We start from the raw sequence: 24,636 nt of genomic DNA on the forward strand, positions 1-24,636 counted from the left end.
CATAGATTATGGTGGTTCTTTAAATGAAAGAGTAAAAAATACGAAGTATAAAAACAATTAAATGTTATCACTCCCTCTATGTGTTTTTAAGCTACTAAAGCTGTACATATGAGGTAGAGATTGATCTATACCTCGAAGATGGTTGCACATATTTGTTTGTAGTGAGTGTGGTACAAACTCTGTCAGTGTTTTAAGACATTAACAATGAGACCATCTATTTTCAAATATACCCGCAACAAAGTCAATAATTGTGTTCTAAAATATAATCAAATACATTTTATTTTAACTCAACACATTACCAGCTTGGAGGGAATGTGCAATTAAAATAAAAGATCAAAACATCAACTTGACAAAGTCTTTGAAGTTTACACACTCAAACTCACCGAGTTGATGACGCTGACAACACAGATAGAATCCACTGTAAACTCACAGCCTCTTTCCCTTCTGACAACTGATCTGGCTAATTATGTAGCTTTGATTCCTGACCACTTCATTGATTAAAGGTCCTGGTCTATGTTCCGGAAACATTCCTTCTCCATATGCCAGGCACCCGTCTACATGACTGGCAGCTGATACAGGCGTTCATTCAGTACTACTGTACGTACTACTGAAATCACATCCAAGTAATGACTGTTGTCGTGGTAGTTTGGACAGACTATCTATTTAACTACGTCTGCAGTTTACTGTCCTGGCGTAACATACTAATATACATTCGTTTTGATCAATTCCACCACACTAGGTCTTCGTTTCTTGGCAGGCGTAGACTTCAATGTCAGATATTAATTGTAGCGGTTAGATTAATTTATCCTCGTTGAAAAACTTACTAAGTGTATGGATATGAATAACTTCCATTATTTGTCAAGAGAAGAACGTAAATTTATTATATACCTACTGAGATTAGTGAAGTTGCGGACAAATTGATCACATTTTCTAATATGATCAATTTTTTTCTACTGTCACGAGTAGTAACGAGTCTAGTTACTTCATTCACCATTATTCTTTTATGTTTGCCTTAAAATACGTACGTAAATGTTAACTCTTTCAGAATTTCTTCTTAATAACTGAAAATATTTTATTTCAGCAAAGTAGATTAAAACAATTATTTTAAAACAACAAACAGTAATGCACATTTTTACATCAGGTATAATTAAAAAAATAATTATAGTTACATATTAATATTAGTTAACAGATATAAAAAAATAGGAGTAATTCCAAACCAATATATTCCGAAATGATTTTATTTTATTAAGGTTCAGTGCTATATTCACTATACATAGTGTCTAAGTAAGTGATTAATCTGAAGCAACTTCCTAAATATAGTAATTTCCGGTAACAACTCTATGCTCAGTGTTATTTGTTTGTCCATGTTTTCCCACTTGCACATTTTCTGTTTCCTGTTCATTCTTCTCTTACTCTTTCATCAACGAAACGTTGACAGAGTTTGGTTAGTATTAGTTTTATCCATGTTAATCTGTCTTAGTATAAAAACGTAAGCGTTGTTAAAGTTTAAATTGTATAGTTACATAGTGTTTTATCGTTTGAAACTGCTAAATTTGTTTGCATTGTGTGTTTCAGAGTTTAATATTCCAAAGCTCAAATAACCTCAAATATGGTAAGTATAGCACTGATGGTAATATATTGCTAGTATTATAAAGTTTATTGTAGTATAATATGTTATTTATGTATATTTGGAGATTACAACATTTTAATAAGCTGTCAAAGGGCTCCAGTTTAATAAGGGGCCACAATGGCTAATCAACTATCATTAGAAATATATTTAACCTTTATCCCTCCAGCTGGCGCGCATTTGAGCCTTGACTGGCACCCTGTTTTGAAGCTTCGTGCAGAGTTTTTAATTTTTTATCCTGTACAATTAATTTTTGGAGAAAACAAAAACTCTTTATACATCAAATTACTCTGCAGAATATGTTGTACAATATAAACATAATTATAATTTGACTTGCCTAAATAATGGTGGATGTTTGATGGTCAGAACTCAAAACTTTTTTTTTCAAAAAACACTTTTTTATATTAAGCCATTAAAAAAAACTCAAAATTAATTTTATTTAAAAATCCAAAATATGCATAATGTTCACTTAATTATGCACAAAAAGAAAATACATAGCTATAAATACTTTTATTTACAAATGAAATTACAATTGAAAAAAACAAGACTATATACGAGCACTAACAGTTGCCGAGTCGCGTCACGCGGAAGTAGTCGGGAGCTTTTAGCGGCCAGTAAAATAACAAATATTCATATATATATAAAAGTGAATACATTATTATAAGGCTTGGGATCTTGTGATTAAAGTGATATAACTTTTATGCGATTCGAGCGGTAATTATCGGAACTCTGACGTAATTAGTAGACGATGTTTAATGAGTCGTATATTACGACTCTGCCAGTTCACGGCGGGAAAAAATGAGTCGTAATTTACGACGTTGCCAGCCTAAAGAGGGAAGGAGGGTTAAAGTATGAAGAGCCTATATATAGGTTCAAACTGTTAAGTCTAGGGATGGCCCAGTGAAACTGCAACAGTTTATTCGAAACAGTTTCAGCAGTGAAGCTGGTGCACCATGAAACTGCTGCGCGATGATTGCAGTTGCAACAGGTAACGAACATCTATATGCAGTGGGCTGTTTTTCCTGTTTTAGCTGTTTGCAACAGCTTATTTGAAACAGGAAAGCACTGCATCAGGATCAGTTAATGTTTATGTGGAAAAGTGGCTATTGCAGTTCTACAGTCAAATACAGTTCTTATTTTTTTTTCGTAGTTTGGTCTATTTTAAATGTACTGTAGTTGTTAACTACAATGTGTTTTGTGTGTCCTAAACAAAGCACCAGTTGCGGTATCCTATCTTAATATTAAATAAAAATATATTATATATTAATTACTAAATAAAATGAAACATTTTATTTGTACAGTAATTTACTAAAAATAATATATATTTTAATATATATATATAGAGACCATACATAATTATTATTTATACCATCTTAACCCTTCGTATGCGTTAAGCAGTATATATCGTCGATCGTAATTTCCCCGTAGCGCGCTAAACGGTATAATTCGCAGTATCTCTTAACAACGTATTATAAACATTTCAGTTCCACAAAATGCCGTCAGAATGTGCATGAGTGCTTCTTTTGTCTTCCATTGTGATATTGGTGGAGCATGACACATCAAAACAGCTGTCGTCAGTCACAAAATCTGGTTTTTGTTGGCCGTGACCGCATGCGCGCGCACTCGGCCTGCCGTCTCTACGCTCGGAGCGGGTAAACTCGCTCGTGAAAACAACAGCTGAACGTGCATTGTTTGTTTAGTAACCTAACAGTGGAAAGACTCACTTTATGAAAAAAAAAAGGGAAAAAGAAACAGCTAGGTGCGTCGTGTGTTTGAAGAGAGGACTGAGGAAAGAAGCCATTTATCTTTGTAAGACATGCAATGCCAAGCCTGTGTCCATCCGGATGACTGTTTTGAAGTCTACCACAGTCAAGCTCAATTCTAACTGTGCAATTTTCTAACTGTTTTGTACCTTCTAATTTAATTTTTAACAGTGTACCAAATCCCAATTATTTTGTTTTAAACTAATATGTATCAAGTCTTAAAAAATTAAATTAAACTACAGTATAGTATCAGAACTGGCCAACAGAATTTAATTTAAAACCAATTCCTACACTATTAACAATAGTTATTCGCACATGTGATTTGTATGCTACTTAATTTGAACTTATGTGACCAATTTTGACTGCAGATTAATAATGTAAATTACAACAAATTATTTTAAATTCAATTAGTTTAAAACTTGATTATCTAAACTGGGTAATTCTAAGCAATATATGGGTCAACCTCGATTTTTCTCATATTACAATATAATGTTCCAATAGTCAATTAGAAAAGGAAATGACTAGAATTTCTTGCCGGAAAGCAGTTATAGGGAGCAGGCAACTCATATTACATTATAATGTTCCAATAGTCAATTAGAAAAGGAAATGACTAGAATTTCTTGCTGGAAAGCAGTTATAGGGAGCAGGCAACCGCGAGAATTACCTATTAGTGATCAGGGGCACTGACGTGATCTGGGCTTCAAATTTGGAACTACTCGAGTTAATTTTTTTTCTAAAAGAGCAAGCAGCGCGAAGCGCTGCGCAGCGGGCAAGCATCGTGCGTGATCTTCGTCTATACTGAATTGATTCAGGCCAAAGGAATGACACAGATTACTTTACCAGATTTTTACGGAGATTTTGTATTGGGCGGATTATATTGGTTTACTTTGCTTTCCAGCATGTAATTATGTGTTTAAAATTGTTTTACATACATTACCTACATTATATTGTAATATGTAATAACAATTTATCAAAAATTTTTAATAAAAAAAAGGATCACGCACGATGCCTGCCCGCTGCGCAGCGCTTCGCGCTGCTTGCTCTTTTAGAAAAAAATTAACTCGAGTAGTTCCAAATTTGAAGCCCAGATCACGTCAGTGCCCCTGATCACTAATAGGTAACTCTAAGCAATATATGACCGTCTGGCAGTTGCCTGCTCCCTATAACTGCTTTCCGGCAAGAAATTCTAGTCATTTCCTTCTCTAATTGACTATTGGAACAATATATTGTAATATGAGAAAAATTGAGGTTGACCCATATATTACTTAGAATTACCCTAAACTGTTAACAATAGTTATTCACACATAGAAACACAACCTTTTGATTTGTATGCTACTTAGGTTATTTGAGGTTATGCGACCAATGTACTCACTTCAATAAATTTGCAAAATGAGTTCAATAACTTCAATAAATAACTAGTCTTTTATGTACTTCAAACATCTTCAATCTCTGCCTCCATCACACGAAGCAACAGAGCTGGTGATACATCTGATCAGGCGTTTCATATGGACCCATGTGAATGCCACCGTACAGGTGTCTGACTGATTGCTTTTGTGAAAACTACATGAATGGTGGATGCCTCATATTGTTGTAATAAATATTATAATAAAATTACAAATTGAATTTTATAAATGAAAATAAATAAATTTAATGAAAATTAAATTCAAAATGAATATAAATGAATTTTATGATTAGAATTACTTTTCTTGAAAGATAGTAAGAAGTGATGGTTAGATGAGGTTTTCCTGGTCAGACCCTATAGAATTCGATCTTTGAGTGAAGGGTACTACCTCTAAAGGGATTTTTATCATTTGTCACCATTTGGTACTGCCCGAAACTGATAGCCTGAGGCACTTGGAAAAGGTCGATATGAACTTTTATTCTTAGAAGGTCTAAAAAGGACTCATCTATTTTGGTCTGATCTCATGATTCTAGGATTATTGTTATTTAACCTATCCAGAGATGAGGCAACAACTGACATCAACAGCAACCAATACATTGACTCAGTCACAAGAAACCCAGCCAAGATACGGTAATAAGGAAATATTACTCTGTGCAGGAAGATTAGTTCCATTTTCTTCTAACACTTTGTTATTCGTCATTTTTATCCTTTAAAACCTTATATTGTTTTGTTCAAGAGAACAATAGCAATGGGTTAATAACGAGAAACTACTATTTGGCACTATGGTCGTTAAGTTCATATTTAGCTGCCATTGTTAATGAAACATTAAGAATTAAAACGAACTGCCAGTTCATGACTTTGGTTCAATTAAATTACTCATAATGGAGCATGATTTGACTAAAACTTCTGTAAAGGCTCTTATACAAGAATGCACAATTTCTGTGGTTCGATATTCATAAGTATCAAATCTTCAATATTCATGATTAGGCTATCTTAACTTCTGAAACCAAAATTTTGGATCGAAATAAAGGTATTTCAAATTACAGTACAGTTCAGGTGTTTAAAAGTATTAATTAATATTGAAGTATCTAGGTTATGTATATTTATAAAATTAAACAAAATAGAACATTTAGTTAAGTTACTTGTTACTATTTAGAAGGATAAACGTGTCTCTCACCTTGTTTCAATAACACATATACATTGCAATTTTACTTGTGGCCATTACTCAACACGATTTTACTTTGTTTGAATTAATTTGGAACAATAATGTCAAACTGAATAAGGCTATAGGCTTTTAGGATTATATTGGTGAAGCAAAATATTTATACCTATATGTGCATAAAGGTACCTACTATTAATTTTCAAGGTAATCATGTCTGATAGAATTTAAAAAATGCTCAAATGGATCACTATTTCTTGTCAATACTATATATTCTGCAAGATGATTCTGTCACTCTTAAGTCATTTTTTTTAATAAACTCTTTGTAGCTTTCATTTGAATCCTATTATTTGGGTGCTTGCAAAAAGTTAATGGATCCACAATATTTTGGTGGTGGTTTACAGTAAAATTGTCATATTCTTTTGTATTTGAACCAAAATAGACTTTTCATAAATCTGTGACTACCACCATTCCTGGTTTGAAATGCTTAACGATTAACGGGATAAGTGAATCAGCACTACATTTATTTTCTAGACAAATCTTCAAACAGAACCTACCACCGCTTCTTTCCCCTTTGGAAATTTATATATATCTGTATTTATTTCCATAATGCCAAAACTATCACCCTTGTACTCTCTACAAGTCTTCCATGGTTATACATCCTCTTTCTGATTTTTACTTCATATACTACAATTCCTTCACTACGTAACAATTCATTTTCAAACTTTTCATTTAACCATACAAAACAAACCTCTCTACAAAACTATGGCCAGTCTTCAATGGTATTTCTCCACATACCAATGCTGTCAAAACTACATTAATTTATTATTAGTACATGATTATTCATAAATAAATTAACCCAAATTTGGAGTGTTCAAGAAAGCATTTTTAAAGTGTTTTATTATAATGCTGTGTTTGTTTTTATGTTTTTACAAAGAAACACTATTTTGTCTGGGCACTTTAGTTTTAAAAGGAGGCCATTCTGTCCCTATCTGCTACTTATTATCAACCTATTTAAATAGGTTTAGATTGGGTCATATGTTGTTAGTACTAGCTAAAGTTAACGGTTTCGAGGGCTCATGTGATTTGAGCTTGAATTTAGGTACTACCTCGAGGGTTGTTTTACTCTTTTTGCTAGAATTATAGGGTGGAGCCAAAGGCTACACTGATGGTCAGTGGCATTTCAGATCAACACTTTTCCGACATCAGATTCTGTTGGACGATCTGGCACTAAATCAGTAGGCCTACTTCCTGATGTCAGGTTACATTGGATGATCTGGAACGTGATCTTAGGTCGGTAAAGTACAGATCGGAATAGCCCCTGACTATCAGTGAGGATTTCGCCACCCTGCACTTATAGCAGCAAAAGAAAAACATCCCTTGAGATAGTAGCCAAATTCAAACTTAGATCATGTGAGCACTCATAAACGGTAACTTTAACTTTGCTACTAGTAGTATATTTATAATATGCCTTATCTAATCCTACTTATATCATATAATAACAAGTAGAATATAGGCAAAGAAAGGCCTCCATATAGCCTAATATCAAAGTAGCCTTGATTTCCACCATAAAATCTATATTTATTATTCTCACTATAAAATGGACACTTAGGATTTAAAGGAGCAAGATCATTAGACTATCTTGCACCATTAGTGTTTCAAAATACATTTTGATACAAAAAGCACATGGTCATCACTATTACTCTTACCAAAGTCATAATTCACTATGCAAATTATTTTACTTTGTTTGCATTAACATAATTTTAAACAATATTGTTAGTCTATAAAATAAATTCAACTGTCAATTATTAGTTATGAAAAACTATAGGTCAATTGTTTATATATTCAAAGTTTAACCCTTTTAGCACCAAGCATATTGGGCAGGTCGCGTCACATAATGCAAGAGTTACTGGTGCGGGTTGTCACATCGAGTGCCACAGCATAGCCACTGGGTATGTCACAGTAGTACCAGGACAATTTAACGAATTATAACACACATAGATATAAATCGTTCTCATTTCACTAAATTTTATGATAAAAAACCAACGATTTTGGTCTTATTTTGTTGTTGTTAATAATAAGAGAACAATGACAAGTAATGGAATTTATGAAATGTGTATCTGTTAAAATCGTATACCTTTAAAAGTTAGATACTTTTTAAATTTTTTTGTAAATTAAGAGCTCAATAAATGTCTGAAAAAAATATTTACTCAACAAACCTCTGTATTATAGTGTAATATATAATGGAGAAAGACCTGTGAAAAATTGGCAAAATAATACTAACAATTTACAGATTTATGTATTTATTAGTAAGTAAAGAACTAACTTTTGCCATAAAAACTCATGTTGTTAGATAAAACATTTGAGTATATTATTATTTAGTTTAAATATTATATGAATGTTTATACAATGCTACTTACTATAGTACATTTTACATAATAAACATAAATCAGTATTAATATTATTGATATTAGTCAATAAATAGTTGTGTACAGTATGAAAATGTTGAGAGCCTAAATAAAGGCTCTTGGCGCTTAACGTCCGAACTTGTCCAAGCCTATAAATATATATATATATATTAGCAGACCCGACAGACGTCCTGTACACACGTCTTTAATTCAAAAATTTTAAACTTTGATTAATCTGTAACAATTTGGGCTGTTTTAATAAAAATGTCTATTAAAAAGTTATTACAATATCTAACTTCATTACATGTATATTTAATCACACTTCGACCAACCGATACTGTGTGAGTATAACATGAGTGAAGTGAAATGTAGAGGGTTTTAAATGAAAACTTAAACTTATTTAATCTGAAGGTAAAACAGTTGAAACAAACTATTTTATAACATGTATATTTTTTCAATTTACAACTTAATTTATCGTAATGCCATTGAATGTACAATATTTTTTGTTAATCGTTCAGGAGTATACACAAACAAATTTGATGGTTTTCCGATAGGGCGGAAGTATAATAAGTGGCCTCCATCACAATCGAATTATTGATATTTCTGAATAGCCTATCTAAACTACTAAAATGACGATCCGAATTAGATTATAGTTATTTAAAGGCTGAAGTATAATAAGCGGCCACCACCACAATCAAATTATTGATATTTCTGATTAGCCTATCTACACTACCGAATTTCATTATTTTTATATATATATTTCTTGTGTGCAAGTGTATGAAGCTGAACTCCTCCTAAACGGGTGGACCATCTTGGAACGTTTTACATTGGATCCAGCAGAATGCGCTACGATCGCAGTTTCAAATGTTTTTCTATTTTAATTCCAGGTTTTCCCGACAGTTTGTGCTGCTATCAAATTTGTGTGTTGATTTGTAACATCGTGTAATTATTGTGTGAGTGCTAATTGTAATATTACATTAATAGAAGGCTAAAGAATATAATAGACTAGCAATAGTGAGCTTGGTTTAAATCTCAACAGCATAAGTAATCATAGTCATCAAACAACCATGTCATGTTGATGTTTGTATTATGATTTGTAGTTGGTACCACTTACCTCTACAACAAATTTGTAAATAATGGCTCAGACATTTTTCTTTAAAGTACCTCCTTTTGTACAAAGTTAGTCAGGACCGTTGAAAGACTATTTGGTTACATTCAATTGCGAAACTGTCTCAATAACAATTCTACATGTAAGGAATTCTAAGCAACTTTAAAAAGAACTCTTGTATAGAAAACTGACAGAAAGTTAATCAGGAAACATGTTAGTTTAGTCAGATTGAAATAATTTCAAATATTTTAATTTTTCTTGATAATTTAAAAGATATAGTACTTCATTTTTACATTATTTCTTTCTCGTAAAGACACCCTCAAAGACTCTAAAATAAAATTCCACACATGGAAACAAAATGTGGAATATTTTAACATTTGGGAATACTTTTAATTATTAGTGTTTTAAGTTAAAACAAAGTGTGTGTCTGTACTAATCATAGTAACAGTTACCTGCAGCTTCACACACAATTTCCTGCTAAACAACTATCATATGTTTTTTAGCTGCCATTTTGTATTTGGTTGAGATAGAAAGCTCTAGTTTCCACTGTTCTTTTTTTATCAAGACCTTTCAAATGATGACACCTCAAATGATGACACCTTAATGGATTTTTACATTTAAAACTTGAGCCGCATCCCTCCCCCCCCAAATTCAATTTTGGGGAAATGGACAAAGTTGTCACAGTGACAACTTGAAGGGTGTCCCATATTCCACCCCTCCATCTTTATCCATCAAAGACTAAACAGAGTGTATTCATATTTTTAACTCGCACTGTATATATTATTTTATGCAATGCATTCAAGGTGAAATTTACATGTATTTTCTGGAGACCAGTGATAGTAATTGTTTGGAACTTGTATGCCTTGTTTTATTCACCTCTGATCATAAATTTGTTCTAGACATCCTGAAAATACTTTCTATCAGGAGCTTCTCATAAACATTGCTTTATGTTTATTGCTTATGCATCTGAAAACAGCAATTTGCATTACTGTTATATTTAGTGGCTCACTGTTTCTTAACGAAAACTCTTGTTTTCAGCCGAGAGAAATAAAAGAAATTAAAGACTTCCTGTTGAAGGCAAGGAGGAAAGATGCCAAATGTAAGTACACTATTATTCTCAAAAAGTTATTATGATTACAAATCTAAGGACTACTTCGATTACCATGCTAAAGTAATTTGGTATAAAGATTGACCGGGTATTAATAAGGCAGAATTGCTTTGTTTGGATCAAACCGCATTAATGTTGCAAGAAGACAATGTAGCTATAATATAATAAAGTTAAATTTATATTGATTGTTTCTATATATACTATTTCCAAATAATTTGAAATGTCCCTTTATTACAAAGGATTAAAATGTATGTATTATGTCAATACATTGATAAACTATATCAATTTTGTATGTGTACTAAAATAATGTATATGGTTTTGATGTAAAACAACAACAAATAAACAAAACTAAGAATATTGAAAAGATCCAACAAAATTAACCATTTTAACAAAATAATCTTATAACCATATGTTAATTTATCACATGTTAAATGAATGTACATAGTTCATTTATAAATTGGTTTATTCTGTGATTTTTGCTTGCTATCATGGATACCTATAAGACAAAAAATGTAAAACTGTTTGCTTTACACTCAGCCAAAAATCCCACGGAGTGAGAAGGTACCATCATAAGAATTGATGTTAGGAAGTGATAGGAATAAAGCTTCATGCAAAATTTCAAGCCTAGATCAATTAATTCTTCAAAATAACTTGAGGGCAGAGAGGTGTAAATGGATTTTTCCGTGTCCTTAAGTGGCAGGCAGTAATCATATTCATAATCATAAATCTTTATTACATATTCATTGAGAACAGTAATGAGTCAATCTTAACCTAATAATTTTTGTTTGTCATTAAGTGGAATTATACATTAAAAAGAACAATAATTAAAGAATTCAACAAATTAGGTCAATTTAAACTAATCAAGTTCATTGCTGCCAGATTCAAACTCCTCCAGACTGTAGAAGGGGCGTTTCAGCAGCCACTTGTAGACGCTCTTCCTTAGTTGATGGTTAGTGTGTGCCTTGACTTCATCTGGGAGAATATTCCAGTATTTTGCACCTATGTAGGATGGTTGTTTCTCATAGATGTTTAGCCGATGGACAGGCAAAGCATAATTGTTGGCTCTTCTTGTTGCAAAGTTGTGGGTGTCAGCTCCTCTTGCCAGCTTTTGATTACTTGCATAGGTAACTGCCTCCATGATAAAGAGTCCGACTACCGTAAGGATGTTAAGATTTCTAAATGAGTTCCTGCAGGAATCCTGTGATCCAAGATTGCAGAGAATACGTATAGCCTTCTTCTGGAGTACCAAAACTTTTAAGATTTCCTTTGGAGGAGCTTCCCCAAACAGCCAGACCATATCGCAGATGGCTCTCAAACAGAGCATAGTATGCTATTTTAGCCGTGTTGGCATGGGTCACCTGCTTAAGTCTTCTCAAGACATATATTGAAGAGCTTAATTTTATGCAAAGTTGGTCGACATGAGAGTTCCATGACAGTTTATCATCTATGATCACTCCAAGGTATTTAGTCTGTTGCACTCTGTTTAGCTCTGGTATTTCAGCTACCTCATTTCTTTTTCTTCCTAGGAAGATCTGCTGACTCTTACTCTCATTGAGGACCAGATCATTAGCATAGCAGTACTCTTGGGCCATGCTGATTGCGATGTAAGATTCTATCTCCAGGGTTTCAGGTGTTTGGTTCTGGAGGAGGAGTACTGTATCATCTGCATACATAAGTGACCCGCAGTAACCACGAAGGTAGCTAGGCAGATCACTAACATATATAATGAAGAGTATCGGTCCTAGGATAGATCCTTGTGGGACTCCTCTTGACATGGCCTTCTTGTTAGATGTGATGTTTAGAATTCTGCAGTTTGTGGTAATTGTTATTTCCACGGCTTGGGTCCGGTTGAATAGATAGCTCTTAAACCATTTTAATGCATTTGCTCTAATGCCAATATTTTCCATCTTATGTAACAATATATCATGGTTTAAGCTGTCAAAAGCCTTACTGTAATGCAAAAAGATGGCAGAAGCTGTATCTCCTCGTTCTAAGGTTTTTATGAGGGATTCAGTGATGCTTGTGATAGCAGTTAATGTGGAGCGTCCTGCTATAAATCCATGCTGTTCTTCTGGCAATAGATTGTTGGTAATCAAGTAATGCATCAATCTTGCAAGCGCTATTTTTTCAACAAGTTTAGAGAGGGTAGGTAGAACTGATATAGGCCTGTAATTTTCTTGTTTGTTCGTTTCCCCTCCTTTGAACTTTGGGTAGACTTTAGCGCTTTTCAGCATGCTTGGGAAAATTCCTTGAGCAAAGGATTTGTTGATTATGTTGGCTAAAGGATGGGCTAGCTCATTCCTACATGCTTTTATTATCTTTGAGGATATTTCATCAAAGCTGGCTGACGATTTTGTTTTTAAGGACTTGATGGAGTTAAGTACTTCTTCTTGGTTGGTAGGCCAGAGCACAAAGTTTTGATCGAAGTTGTGAGGGGTTTCAGGCTTTGTTGAAGTTCCCAGAGCTGTGTTAGAAAAGGATGGATCAGCAGCGTTTACAAAGTATGTGTTGAATTGTTCAGCAATTTTAGAAGGATCAGTTGTGTCTGTGCCATTGATGCATAGTTTGTGTTGTCCTTTGAGATGTTGTTTAGGCCTTCTTTCACCATTTATCAGACTCCAAGCTGCCTTACTTTATTGTCTGACTCTTGTATGAAGTTTGAGTTTTGCTGCTTTCGTAAGGCTTTAATGTGGAGGTCATATTCTTTTTTTCTTTAGAGCAGCATAAGCTTTGCTCTCCGCATTTCCTGTCAGTTGATGTGCATTAAAGGCCTGTTTAAAGATTTCTTTCTTTTGAATGGTTTCTTGATCATTAGGCCTGATGTTGCATTTTTATTGCACATTTTCCTTTTAGAACACACTACATCCAGATGGTAGGATATTATAGAAGAGAACACACAATATGCCTCCTCAGCACTGGCAATGTCGTAAACCTCATTCCAGGACTCCTTTCCAAGCTGGAGTCTCAGAATCCCCAGAGATTGGTCGCAAATATGTCTTCGTTCAGTTGTTGCAGGAGTAGCAATATTGGAAGATGTAGAGAAAGTGCATATCTGTCCAGTATGGTCTGAGATGTGATTGTTTACTATTGCTACTGAAAGTTCATTTGGACCAAAGTTAGTAGCAACAAGGTCAATTGAAGTCCTGCTATTGGGAGTTATCCTAGTTGGAGGTAGGTTAAAGCGTGAAAGGTTGTAGCTAAGGAGGAGTTCCTGGAGTTCTTGATCCCGTTTTTCATTCTTCCTGGTGCTGGGTTTGAGACAGTCCACATTAATATCTCCCATTATGACAACAGGGTCATTCCATGTCGGTATGGTTTCCAGGAAGTTAGAAATAGCTTCTAAAGCAACTTGAAAGTTGCGGTCAGGTCTATAGACTCCTAGGATGTAAAACTTCTTTCTTCAGGATGAGTTTGATTGCTGCTAACTCACACACAAGTTCTATTCCATGCCGGGATGCGTTTAGATTAGCTATTTCAGCATTTAGGTTTTCACCCCCCTTTAAGTGTTCTTTTCTAGAGAAGTCAGCAACAAGTCTGTAACCTTTAATAATTGTATTTTCTAGATTTGTTTGGTTAAGGCCATGTTCACTTAAAATGACTACATCAGGATTTATGTCTTGAAGGTGGTTGACAACCAGATCAATCTTGTTTGACAGACGATCCATATTTTGGTGAAAAATCTTTAACTGGTTAACTTTCCTTGATTTTATTTTATCCTTGACCGAGTTGCGTTGAAAAAGTGCCTGGTTTTGTATTTTGTATTGATCATCTTGGTATGAGCTAAAAAAGATTCCCGATGATTTTCTTGGGCACTCAGACCATTTCTGTAGATTCTGGGTTGTGTTGGTTTGGGATTTTTTTTCATTACCGGTTGTCCTGTCAGAGTTAGCATATGTAGTGTTTTTGATATTTTTCTTAAGCTGCCTTGAGTAATCAAGTTTACTGGCTTTGATAGTGTCAATGTGTTTGTTTAAAAAGTCCTCAAGCGTCTCATTTAAGTAACTTCACTGTAACTGGAGGTTGCTTTAAAATTTGCCGGGCTGTGTCTGCGTTTCCATTTTGTTTGTCAATGGAATTTTTAATTTTCACTCTATCTAAATGGGTTTCAGTGGTTTTGGAATTATTCAGAGTCGGTAAAGATCCATCTTCATATCGATGAATAAGAGGAGCAGTGACTAGTTTAGTAGGTTTGTCTTCATCAGATGATTCTAATGTGTCATCAAACTTCCTATTTATGTTTAGCGCCTGTAGCTTTAGATTTGCTTCTTGACTCTTTACCACTTGGAGAGATACACTAAATGCATTTCGTTTTTTATTTCTTCTTTTAGTCTTAATGGTGAGCTCATTTTCTTGTAGACTAGTATAAGAAGAAGGGTTGGCCTTATTACTGCATTTAGTTGTGAATGGTGTAGTAGGACTAGCAGGTATTATACTTTCAAGCTCCTTGCAACATTTATGTTGAATGTTTTCTGACAGTGTTTTGACCAACTGTTCCAATTTGTCTTGCCTACTTTTTAGTAGCACAAGCTCCGTGTGAGTTGATAGGGGTTTTGGTAGCTGGAAGTGTGCTTTCTTCAGAGGTTTGAGTGGCAGGATTTTTAATTGTTTCTGGTTTATTTAAACTTTCCATTTTATTCCTCTGAAGTTTATCAACAGTCAATTCCAGATTTTTTATTTTCATCGTTATTAGTAGTTTCTAAGAGATTATTTTCTACCAGACTATTTTCTATTTCAACTAGTGAGTCATTTAAGATTTTTGTTCTACTATTTGAAAAAGAGGAGTTTAAGAGTTCATTCCCACAGGTGCTGTTGACTTCCTGTGGGGAAGTGATAGAAATTTGAAGGACCTCTTGTATATTTTTAGTCTTTATTTCTGAGGTGTTACATGCAGCATGTTCTAGTTCAGTTTTAGACTGGACACATGAGCTGAGACAGTTAGTGCATTGCCATTTTCCAATTTCAACTTTTGTCCATTTTTTAAAGTTCTTTTCCAGAATGTTTTGGCATCCTACATGGTACCATTTTTTACAAAGTCCTGTGCAAAAAATCCCTGAGAATTTCACTCCAATGTCACAGTTGCCACAGGGAAATTTTGAGGGCATTTTTGTAGATGTTCAGCTTTTTTAGTACTAGGCTTGTCTAACCCCTAGTGGTCTTATTTTGGAGTCAATATTTAAGATTGTTAGTCTACACTGTTCAGCTTTTTTAAACTAGGCTTGTCCAACCCCTTGTCTAACCACTGATAAGGACTGATAAGCAGTACATATACAGGGTGGGGCAGGGAAGTATCCCTAACTTTAAAGGTAAATAAAAAAAAACGAAAAGTGTTAGAACAAAACTTTATTGTGGCATCAAAAGGGTACAGATGGAAGTTAATTCTTACTTTGTTTTAAACAATACATCATTCAAGTGATGTCCCTCATTGTCAACACACTGATCTAGTTCTGAAGTTCTGCATAACTCTGCGAAGCATTTGTTGTGGAATGCGGGCAACTTCAACGCGAATTGCATCCTTCAAGTCTTGTAGGGTTCTGGGTCGATGTTTAAACACTTCACTCTTGAGGTATCCCCATAAAAAGTAGTCACACGGAGTTAAATCCGGCGAGCGCGCAGGCCATGGAATGTCACCATACCGGGAGATTAATCGCCTGGGGAACATTTCCCTCAAAACAGCCATCGAATGTCTAGCAGTATGGGCTGTGGCACCATCCTGCTGAAACCACACTACTCCAAAATTATTCTGTTGCAATTGTGGTGCAAGAAATTGTTGGAGCATGTTTACATACCGCTCGGAATTGATGGTAACACAACGATTGTCCTCCTCGAAGAAATAAGGCCCAATTATGCCTTCACTGCTGATTGCACACCAAACAGTCACTTTTTCACTGTGTAGAGGCCTCTCATGAACTACCCTAGGGTTTGCACCACTCCAATAACGCATATTCTGCTTATTAACAACTCCAGAAATGTGGAAGTGCGCTTCATCACTAAACAAAACTCGTGCATCATGAGGCAAGTCAGCAATTAAAGTTTCACATGCCTGTACTCGTTGTTGCCAGTCCCGTTGTGTGAGTTCTTGAACGATGACCATCTTGTATGGATGGAAGTGGAGTTCTTCGTGGAGAATACGACGCACAGTGCGATTAGACAATGCAAGGGCGGATGCATGCTTGCGGGCAGAACGCTTAGGAGACTGCAAGATCGATCTTCTGACACGGTCAATGTTTTCTGGAGTTCGGACAGTTCTCCGAGCCCCAACTCTCTTTTTCACTACACTACCACATGCACGGAAGTTATCCACCCACAACAAAATGGATTTGCGGTCAGGAACAGGGTTGCGAGGGGGAATCCGATAACGAGTTCGCAGCACACGCTGCACTGCAACAATAGACTTATTCTGAGAAAAATACGTCTCGACAGCAAAAGCGCATTGCTCATTCGACCAAGCCATGTCTACAACTGACAGCGCTACTATCGGAAAATTCCGTGGCCACAGCGTCATTCGAACCTACCCCCACTCCTCCAACATGTCCCCACTACTCACAATGCCACCTCGAAAGTAGGGATGTTTCCCTGCCCCACCCTGTATAAACAAACCAGCTGACAATAGTCAGATTGCCCAATATCAAAGAATGTGTCGAGGTGTTCAAACACTGGTGCTCCAGCTTATCTTATCTGCTGGTCAAAGGTCAGCTCTGGGCAACAATGTATTCTTATCTAAGAGCCTATCCTATCAAACTGGTTAGAAACACTCACTTATATTCAAATTTGACAAATAAATTGAATTTTATCTCTTATTGTAAGTCAAACCTGTTTGTTATAGTTCTTAAAATCTTCACAACAAAAAACTGCTAATTTAGGTACCAATTATTAGAATAAAAACACACTAAAAACTGTATAAGCCGGTTTGTGAACATGAATGAGTAGAACATGTGCATGTAGTGCTCCCTATTTTTTTGAGGATTTCAGTGGTTTTAAATAATCTTTTAGAGTTAAATTTTATATCAAAGTATTAAGTGAGTAAAATCTGACAGTTGTAAGTAGTTAGTTTAACACTTCGCAGTGTGGAAATAAAGTAATATGAACATTTCAAAATAATTAAAGAAGTGTTTGGGTCTATGTGAACAAGAGAAGGATAGTAGAGATAAGATAAGATAAGGCGGCCTGACCTTCAGACTGCTACTACTACTGCTAATCAATGACTCATTGTTTGACCACCTGTACAATCTGCTCACTGAGTTTTATAAGAACAATTTACTATTACACAATAGATTGCCAGACATTTATACTTTACATTTCATCCTGAGAAGTAACTCAAATAATACATTTTATTTACTTCAGTTTTATAGTATCTTATTAAACTAAATGATTTAATATAATTATAACTAATTACAAAATGAGTAATTTAACAGAAAATAAATTTAAATTGGGGGACAGAGTTTTTGCAAAGGTTAAGGGATTTCAATACTGGCCAGCTGTTATTGACAAGACTGACACAAAATCAAAACTTGCAAAGTATGATGTCACATTTTATGGTACAAAGAAAATAGGAATCAATATTAAAGAAGCAGATATTTGTCTTTTTTATGAAAACAAATCACGTTTTATCCAACAATACCAAAAAAGTAAGGGATTTGCTGTTGCTTTAAAAGAAGCAGAACTGAGCTTCAAAAAACAAAGTAATAAATCTCTGATTGGATTATCCTCTGTAAGTTCTAATGACTCATTAGTCAATAATTTACCCAGCCAAGAAAATCAAACCTTAGCAGCTGACAGCTTATTACACAAAAAAGATAATGTTATGATGAGTGTTAACTCGCCTGACATGGTTTGTGAACCTCTGGCAATTAGTAGCCCTCTAATAGATAAAATCAAAATCAACCATGATGTGTGTGATGACTTTAGCCTCAAAAATATTGAAGATAACAGCCAGCCCTTGCCTTTTACCAACAACCATAATAAAGTATTAAACATATTGGGACCAAACTGGATTGAAGATGACACTATTATGAAATATTTTGAGGTATTAAATTATAAACTCTTAAGGGGGAGAGCAATTATTTGTCTGGATCCTACGGTATGTCAGGCGATAAAACTGCTAACAGATTATAGTTTTGTTCTGGACAGCTTAAATATAAAAGAGTCAAATTATTTGTTTCTGCCTGTCAATGATAGTAAAGATTATGAGGACGTGGAAAATTTAAAACAAGATAATAAATTAGATGGCTTGGGTTCTCACTGGAGCTTGTTAGTATACGAAGGATCAACAAAAAAGTTTTTCTACTATGACTCGCTAAGAATGTACAACATTGAGCCGGCAAAACGTATTGCACAGAAGGTATTCTGCTACTTGAATAAAGAGAGTAAGAATGATTATGAGTTCATCCCTGTAAGTACTGCACCACAACAGGAAAATAGTTACGATTGTGGTATTTTCACAATTGCTGTAACTGAAATTATAATCAGTTACTTGTTGCAACTAACCACCTCATACTCTCTTGAAGAGCTTACTTTTCCTTCACTTAGTGAGATTTCAATCTTGACCAAACGTTCCCAGATAGCTTACGTTAACCTAAATAACAATTTTATGAAACCTTCCCTCTTAAAACAGATGCTACTAAAACCTATCAATTTTGTTGAAATTGGCTCAACAGACTCAAAAAAAAGTAGCTCAGAAAAGAACTCTTGTAAAACAAAATGGACCCATATACAAAAAAAAACACAAGGAAAACAAAGTTAGTAAAAAAGTCATGACTCAACTCCCAGCAATTATCACAGCAAATAGATACACAATTTTAGATAATATAGAATCAACAAAAAACACCAGTATTATAGAATCAAACTTATTGAGCCAACCATGTCAATATAAATACAAAACTAACCTTTTGCACACAACAAAATGCAATCAAACCATAAATCAACTATCCAGACAGAATATTGAACTTTCAATCTTTTCTGACAGCCAAGGGCATAGTATGAGCCATTATATTGAAGAAAGAAGCAGTAATATCAGAGTCCTTGGAAGCGTCATGCCTAATGCTAGGATTGAACAAGTGATGGAAGTAGCAGTAAAATCCACTGGAAATGATGCTGTTGTTATCATGGGGGGAACTAACAATTTACTACAAAATGATACCAATGCAATATATCGGTCAATAGAGGATTCACTAGCTACACTAAACAAAAAAACTCCTGTTATACTGTGTACAATCCCTCACAGATTTGATCTAGAGAAGTATGACTTGATAAATTCCAAGATTGACTTGATGAATAGCTACATGAGGGAACTGGCACTCCGCCTAAAGTCTACATATATTATTGAATTGGAGCATCTAACCAGATTTGATTATACAAGGCATGGGCTGCATTTGAACCGAAATGGGAAAATAAAAATCTGCAGACAAATTTTGGACACACTGGCAGTAATATTTTCAAAATCATTTAACCGAAACAAGATTAATTTCATTAATGGAAACATGAAACATGTGATAAAAAGATTTTGTAATGACGAAACTGTAGCATTCGCCCATTGTATTTCCAATGACTTTGGAAGCGCAAAGCAAATGAGTGCTGGAGTAGCCACAACATTTAAGGAAAAATTTGGGAGGCCCAAGCCTTCAGATTGCTTAACAAGAGATTTATCATTTCAGAAACGTCACAATGGATGTGCGGTCTATGGATTGATTACTAAGCAACAATACAACCATAAACCAACTGAGGGCAGCTATAAAAATGCTTTTACAGCACTTGTCAGAGACTTCAAAACTCGAAACTTTCAAAGTCTAGTATGCTCCCCTATGGGTTGCATACGTGATGGATTAGCACCTGAAGTGTTTGCTGAAAACATTGTTAGCTTTCAAATAAAAACAGCAACCCCAGTAAATATTATTAGCTATAACAAAGCTCCTTTTAAGAAACTACACAATGGTTACACTTACAACAACCTTATCCAATGTATTCAAAATGCTATCAATGAACTGTACCTAAAACTGAAAATACCTTCTTCCACTGACGCTGAACTGTACTCATTTGTGAACCCGGAGGAGCACACACCCATAGAACAACTTACTACCCAACAAATGATTTCAACAACCAATGTCTCTATCTTGGATACAAGTGAAAAAGATGGTTCAGTGCAAGTTATTAAAAATGTTTCCGGTGAAAAGCAGAGTACTAGTGTTGTGTCGGATAGGTCTGTGTACAGACCAAACGGAGATGTTATTACTGATAATGGTTTTTTAGATTGAGCTCGCATCTGGAGGTGGGTTCCTCACCCTTTTGTAGTGATAACAAACAAGTTAATGATAGAATAATGCAAAATTATACCGGTCACAAACACGCTGACAAAGAAATAAATAAAAAGATCAGAATTTTTCACCAGAATATTGAGCATCTTCCGTCACGATTAAATTCACTTCAAATTATAATTGACGAGGTTCAACCTGATATTTGTGTTATCACTGAGCATAACATTAGAAGTTGGGAATTAGAAAGGCTAAATTTGCATAACTTTAGCACTGCCTCTAGTTACTGTAGAGATAGTACTACAAAGGGGGGAGTCTTAATACTTTCCAGGTGTGATCTAAAAGTAAGTAACATGTCAATACCTTTAGCTGACAAACTATGTGAAGATTTTCAATGTGAATTTTGTATTGTTAAATGTACTCTAAATGATTATGTATTTGTACTTGTTGGAATGTATAGGTCCCCATCGTCTGACGTATATGAATTTTTGAGCAGACTAGATATTCTAATTGATTATATTTTAGCAAAATTTAAAAATATTCTGATTGTAGGTGACTTTAACATTAATGTTTTACTTAACAAACCAGATAAAATTGAATTGAATAATATTTTAAAAAGTCATGGATTGAAATACTTAGTGAACTTCCCAACCCGAGTAACTGTGGACTCTGAATCTGCTATAGATAATGTTTTTACTAATATCCCTACAAGTAAAATAAAAGTTGAAGGGATTATAACACTGCTATCTGATCACGATGGCCAATTAATTGACTTGTTAAATTTGAAAAAATCTACAACTGAAAACATTTCAATATCAGAATTTAAGCGTGTCATATCCAAAGAGAATGTTGAAACGTTTAATTCTTTTCTGGAGAAGGAAAACTGGATCCAAGTATATTTTGCAAATTCGAACCTTAAGTACAAAATTTTTTATGATATATTCAAATATTATTTTGACTTATCATTTCATTTTAAAACAATTAAGGGAACAAAAAAGAAAAACGAATGGGTGACAGTTGAACTTAAAGATGAAAAACAAGAGTTGACTGAAATATATAAAATGGCAAGACACAGTAAAAATAATAATTTATTTAAGTACCTGAGGAAAAGAAATAGGATTTTTAAGATGAAACTAAACAAAACCAAGAAAAACTATTATGATCATAAAATAAAAATTGCCAAAAATATTTCAAAAGCGTCTTGGGAAGTAATAAATTCTGAGATTGGAAATAAGAACCATCATCAGTCTGAAAATATCACTCTAACAATTGATAATAACTTCTACATTGATCCTTTTATTATAAGTAAAAAATTCAATAACTACTATGTTAATGTAGTAAATTGTGTGGGGAGTAAACAATCTCTGGATAGCATGAGTTACCCACTTGATCAAATTAGTTACCAAAGACATAATATCTTTCAACCAGCATTTTACCTAAAACCAGTAAGTGAGTCTGAAATAGAACATATTATAGATTCTCTAAAAAATAAGAGCTCTTGTGGTCATGACGAGATACCGATTTCAGTAGTAAAAGCGGCTAAAAAAAATCTATCTAGAATTTTAAGTCATCTTATTAATTCTGCATTTGTTACTGGAAATTTTTCCAAACTTATTAAAAGTTTCAAAAATAATACCAGTCTTTAAAAAAGGAAGCAAGCAAAACATTTCAAACTACCGTCCCATATCTCTGTTATCTAATATATCCAAGATTTTTGAAAAAGCCATCTATAATAGATTAGTAGAATACTTAGAAATGAATCAAATGTTGAATATTGCCCAGCACGGATTTCGTGCAAACAAATCAGTAATTACAGCGGCCACCTCATTCTTGGAGTCAGTAATTGAATCAATCGATAAAGGGGAGAAGACAGTAGGAATTTTTATGGACCTGTCTAAAGCGTTTTGATAGCGTTAAGCATGATGTACTTCTTGATAAGTTTGCAAAAAATGGGTTGTTACAAAAACGTCATTCAAGCTCTTTGATCTTATTTATCAAACAGAAAACAATTTGTAGAATTATCATACATTCCAAAATAACAAAAAAAATAAAATTCATTCAGATTTGCAGTTAATAAAAATTTGGAGTACCGCAAGGGAGTATATTGGGTCCAATCCTGTTCTTATGTTACATAAATGATATGCCACAAATAATAAACAATAATAAAAACCAATACTTAACCTTATTTGCTGATGACTCAAATTTAAAATTTTCTGCAAAAACTCTTCAAGAACTAGAGCGGAATATAGCACAAAAAATTGGCATTAGTTAACCAATTCCTAAAAAACAAATAATCTGACTTTAAATATTGAAAAGACTAAATTTGTTGCCTTGCTACAAAACAGAATGGAAATACTGACAAACCAAGGGTACTATATAATACGGATTTAGTTGAAGAAGTAAAATACAACAAATTTTCTAGGGCTGAAAAATTGATAAGGTTCCTTAGTTGGACGTACCATGTAAAAAACATGTAATAAGTAAAGTTAACTCAGGAATTTATGCACTTAGACAAATGAGATATCTATGTAATCACCAAATGTTAAAATCAGTCTATCACATGCACAGTTGTGGAGCTCAAGCACACAGAAAATGGCATTTACCATACATGCAATCATACATTGCCATTAAACTCAAGGCTCTTGCTTATCGTTTTATTCACTAATGACATGCCCCAATCAGGACCACTGTTTTACCTTCATGTATGCGGATGATACGACACTGTTACTAAATGACAAAACAACTGATAAATTAGCCGTTACCGCATACATAGCTCTTAACAGCTATCAGTACAGGAAACAAGAGGTACAAAAAAAAAGTTGGATTTGGGCACCGAAACGAAGATGTACCATGACCTTAAGAAATTTCTGACAACAATTTTATGCTGGACCCCACACATAGAAAATCTTTGTAAAAAATTAAACACTAGTGCTATGCAATTAAACAAATTAAGGCCATTAGTGACCTAGCAACAGCAAGAACTGCATATTTTGCACTCTTCGAAAACTTAAGGTATGGCCTTGCCGTCTGGGTGCAGCTTCTGCAGAAAACATCGAGAAAATCCTGGTCATTCAAAAAAAGGCAGTCAGAACTTTTAGCCGGACTGCAACGACTTTGACAGCTGCAGGGAAGCATTTTATCTTAACGATTGTTGGACTCTACATCAAGAAGTTGTGATGTACGTGGATGGAGAAGATCTCTTAAGAGGATCAGATCTACACACATACTGCACACGTAATGCCAACCTCTACAACCTCCCAGCACATGCCTCACTCAATATGAGAAAAAAACCACATATAAAGGTGCTAAATTCTTCAACCATCTACCAAGGGACATCAAGTGGAGCAAGCTGAAATCAAGACTTCACAGCTGTTTGGCCGAACGTCCATTTACCATCAACGAGTTCCTCAACATGACTAAACCGATTCCAAAGATGTTAAAAACATTCACTGACTCTTTACACAAATTATAATTTTATCTCTATGTGACTTGAATTAACATGTATAATTGACACCATTTCTGTTCTCAATGAACATGTTATTAAAGAATGTTTTTTAATTTTGATTTTGATTCAGTCTCACATATACTTTGGAATAAGTCATATAGGTTCAACATAAAAAAAAAAACTTGGATAAACTACTTAAGCTACAGAAAAAAGGGATCGTATTATGTTTATATAAAAAGGAAACCAAATTACATATATGATTGTAAAAACTGAATTAATGACACACTTTTTTAAGGCGTTTGCATGCATGAAAATATTCTAAAGGAAAATGATATTAATATTTTTAAAGCCAAATTAAAAAAGTATATTATA

General features: G+C 34.2%; 1 protein-coding gene across 2 annotated transcripts in view; it reads left to right on the forward strand.

Moving 5' to 3' along the window:
- Positions 1 to 1,346: 1,346 nt before the first annotated feature.
- The window catches only part of LOC124354516 (60S ribosomal protein L38), a 34,067-nt gene continuing 10,777 nt past the window's right edge, over positions 1,347 to 24,636 (forward strand). The window contains exons 1-3 of one of the 2 annotated variants that reach the window (XM_046805039.1): positions 1,347 to 1,444; positions 1,576 to 1,612; positions 10,506 to 10,566. In XM_046805039.1, coding sequence (XP_046660995.1) covers positions 1,610 to 1,612; positions 10,506 to 10,566 — 64 coding nt within the window. In that variant the 5' untranslated portion in view covers positions 1,347 to 1,444; positions 1,576 to 1,609. The remainder of the gene's footprint in view (positions 1,445 to 1,575; positions 1,613 to 10,505; positions 10,567 to 24,636) is intronic. The other variant, XM_046805040.1, reaches the window with a different exon arrangement.

This window comes from Homalodisca vitripennis, chromosome 2, assembly GCF_021130785.1.
Source record: "Homalodisca vitripennis isolate AUS2020 chromosome 2, UT_GWSS_2.1, whole genome shotgun sequence".
Classification (NCBI taxonomy): Eukaryota; Metazoa; Arthropoda; class Insecta; order Hemiptera; family Cicadellidae; genus Homalodisca; species Homalodisca vitripennis.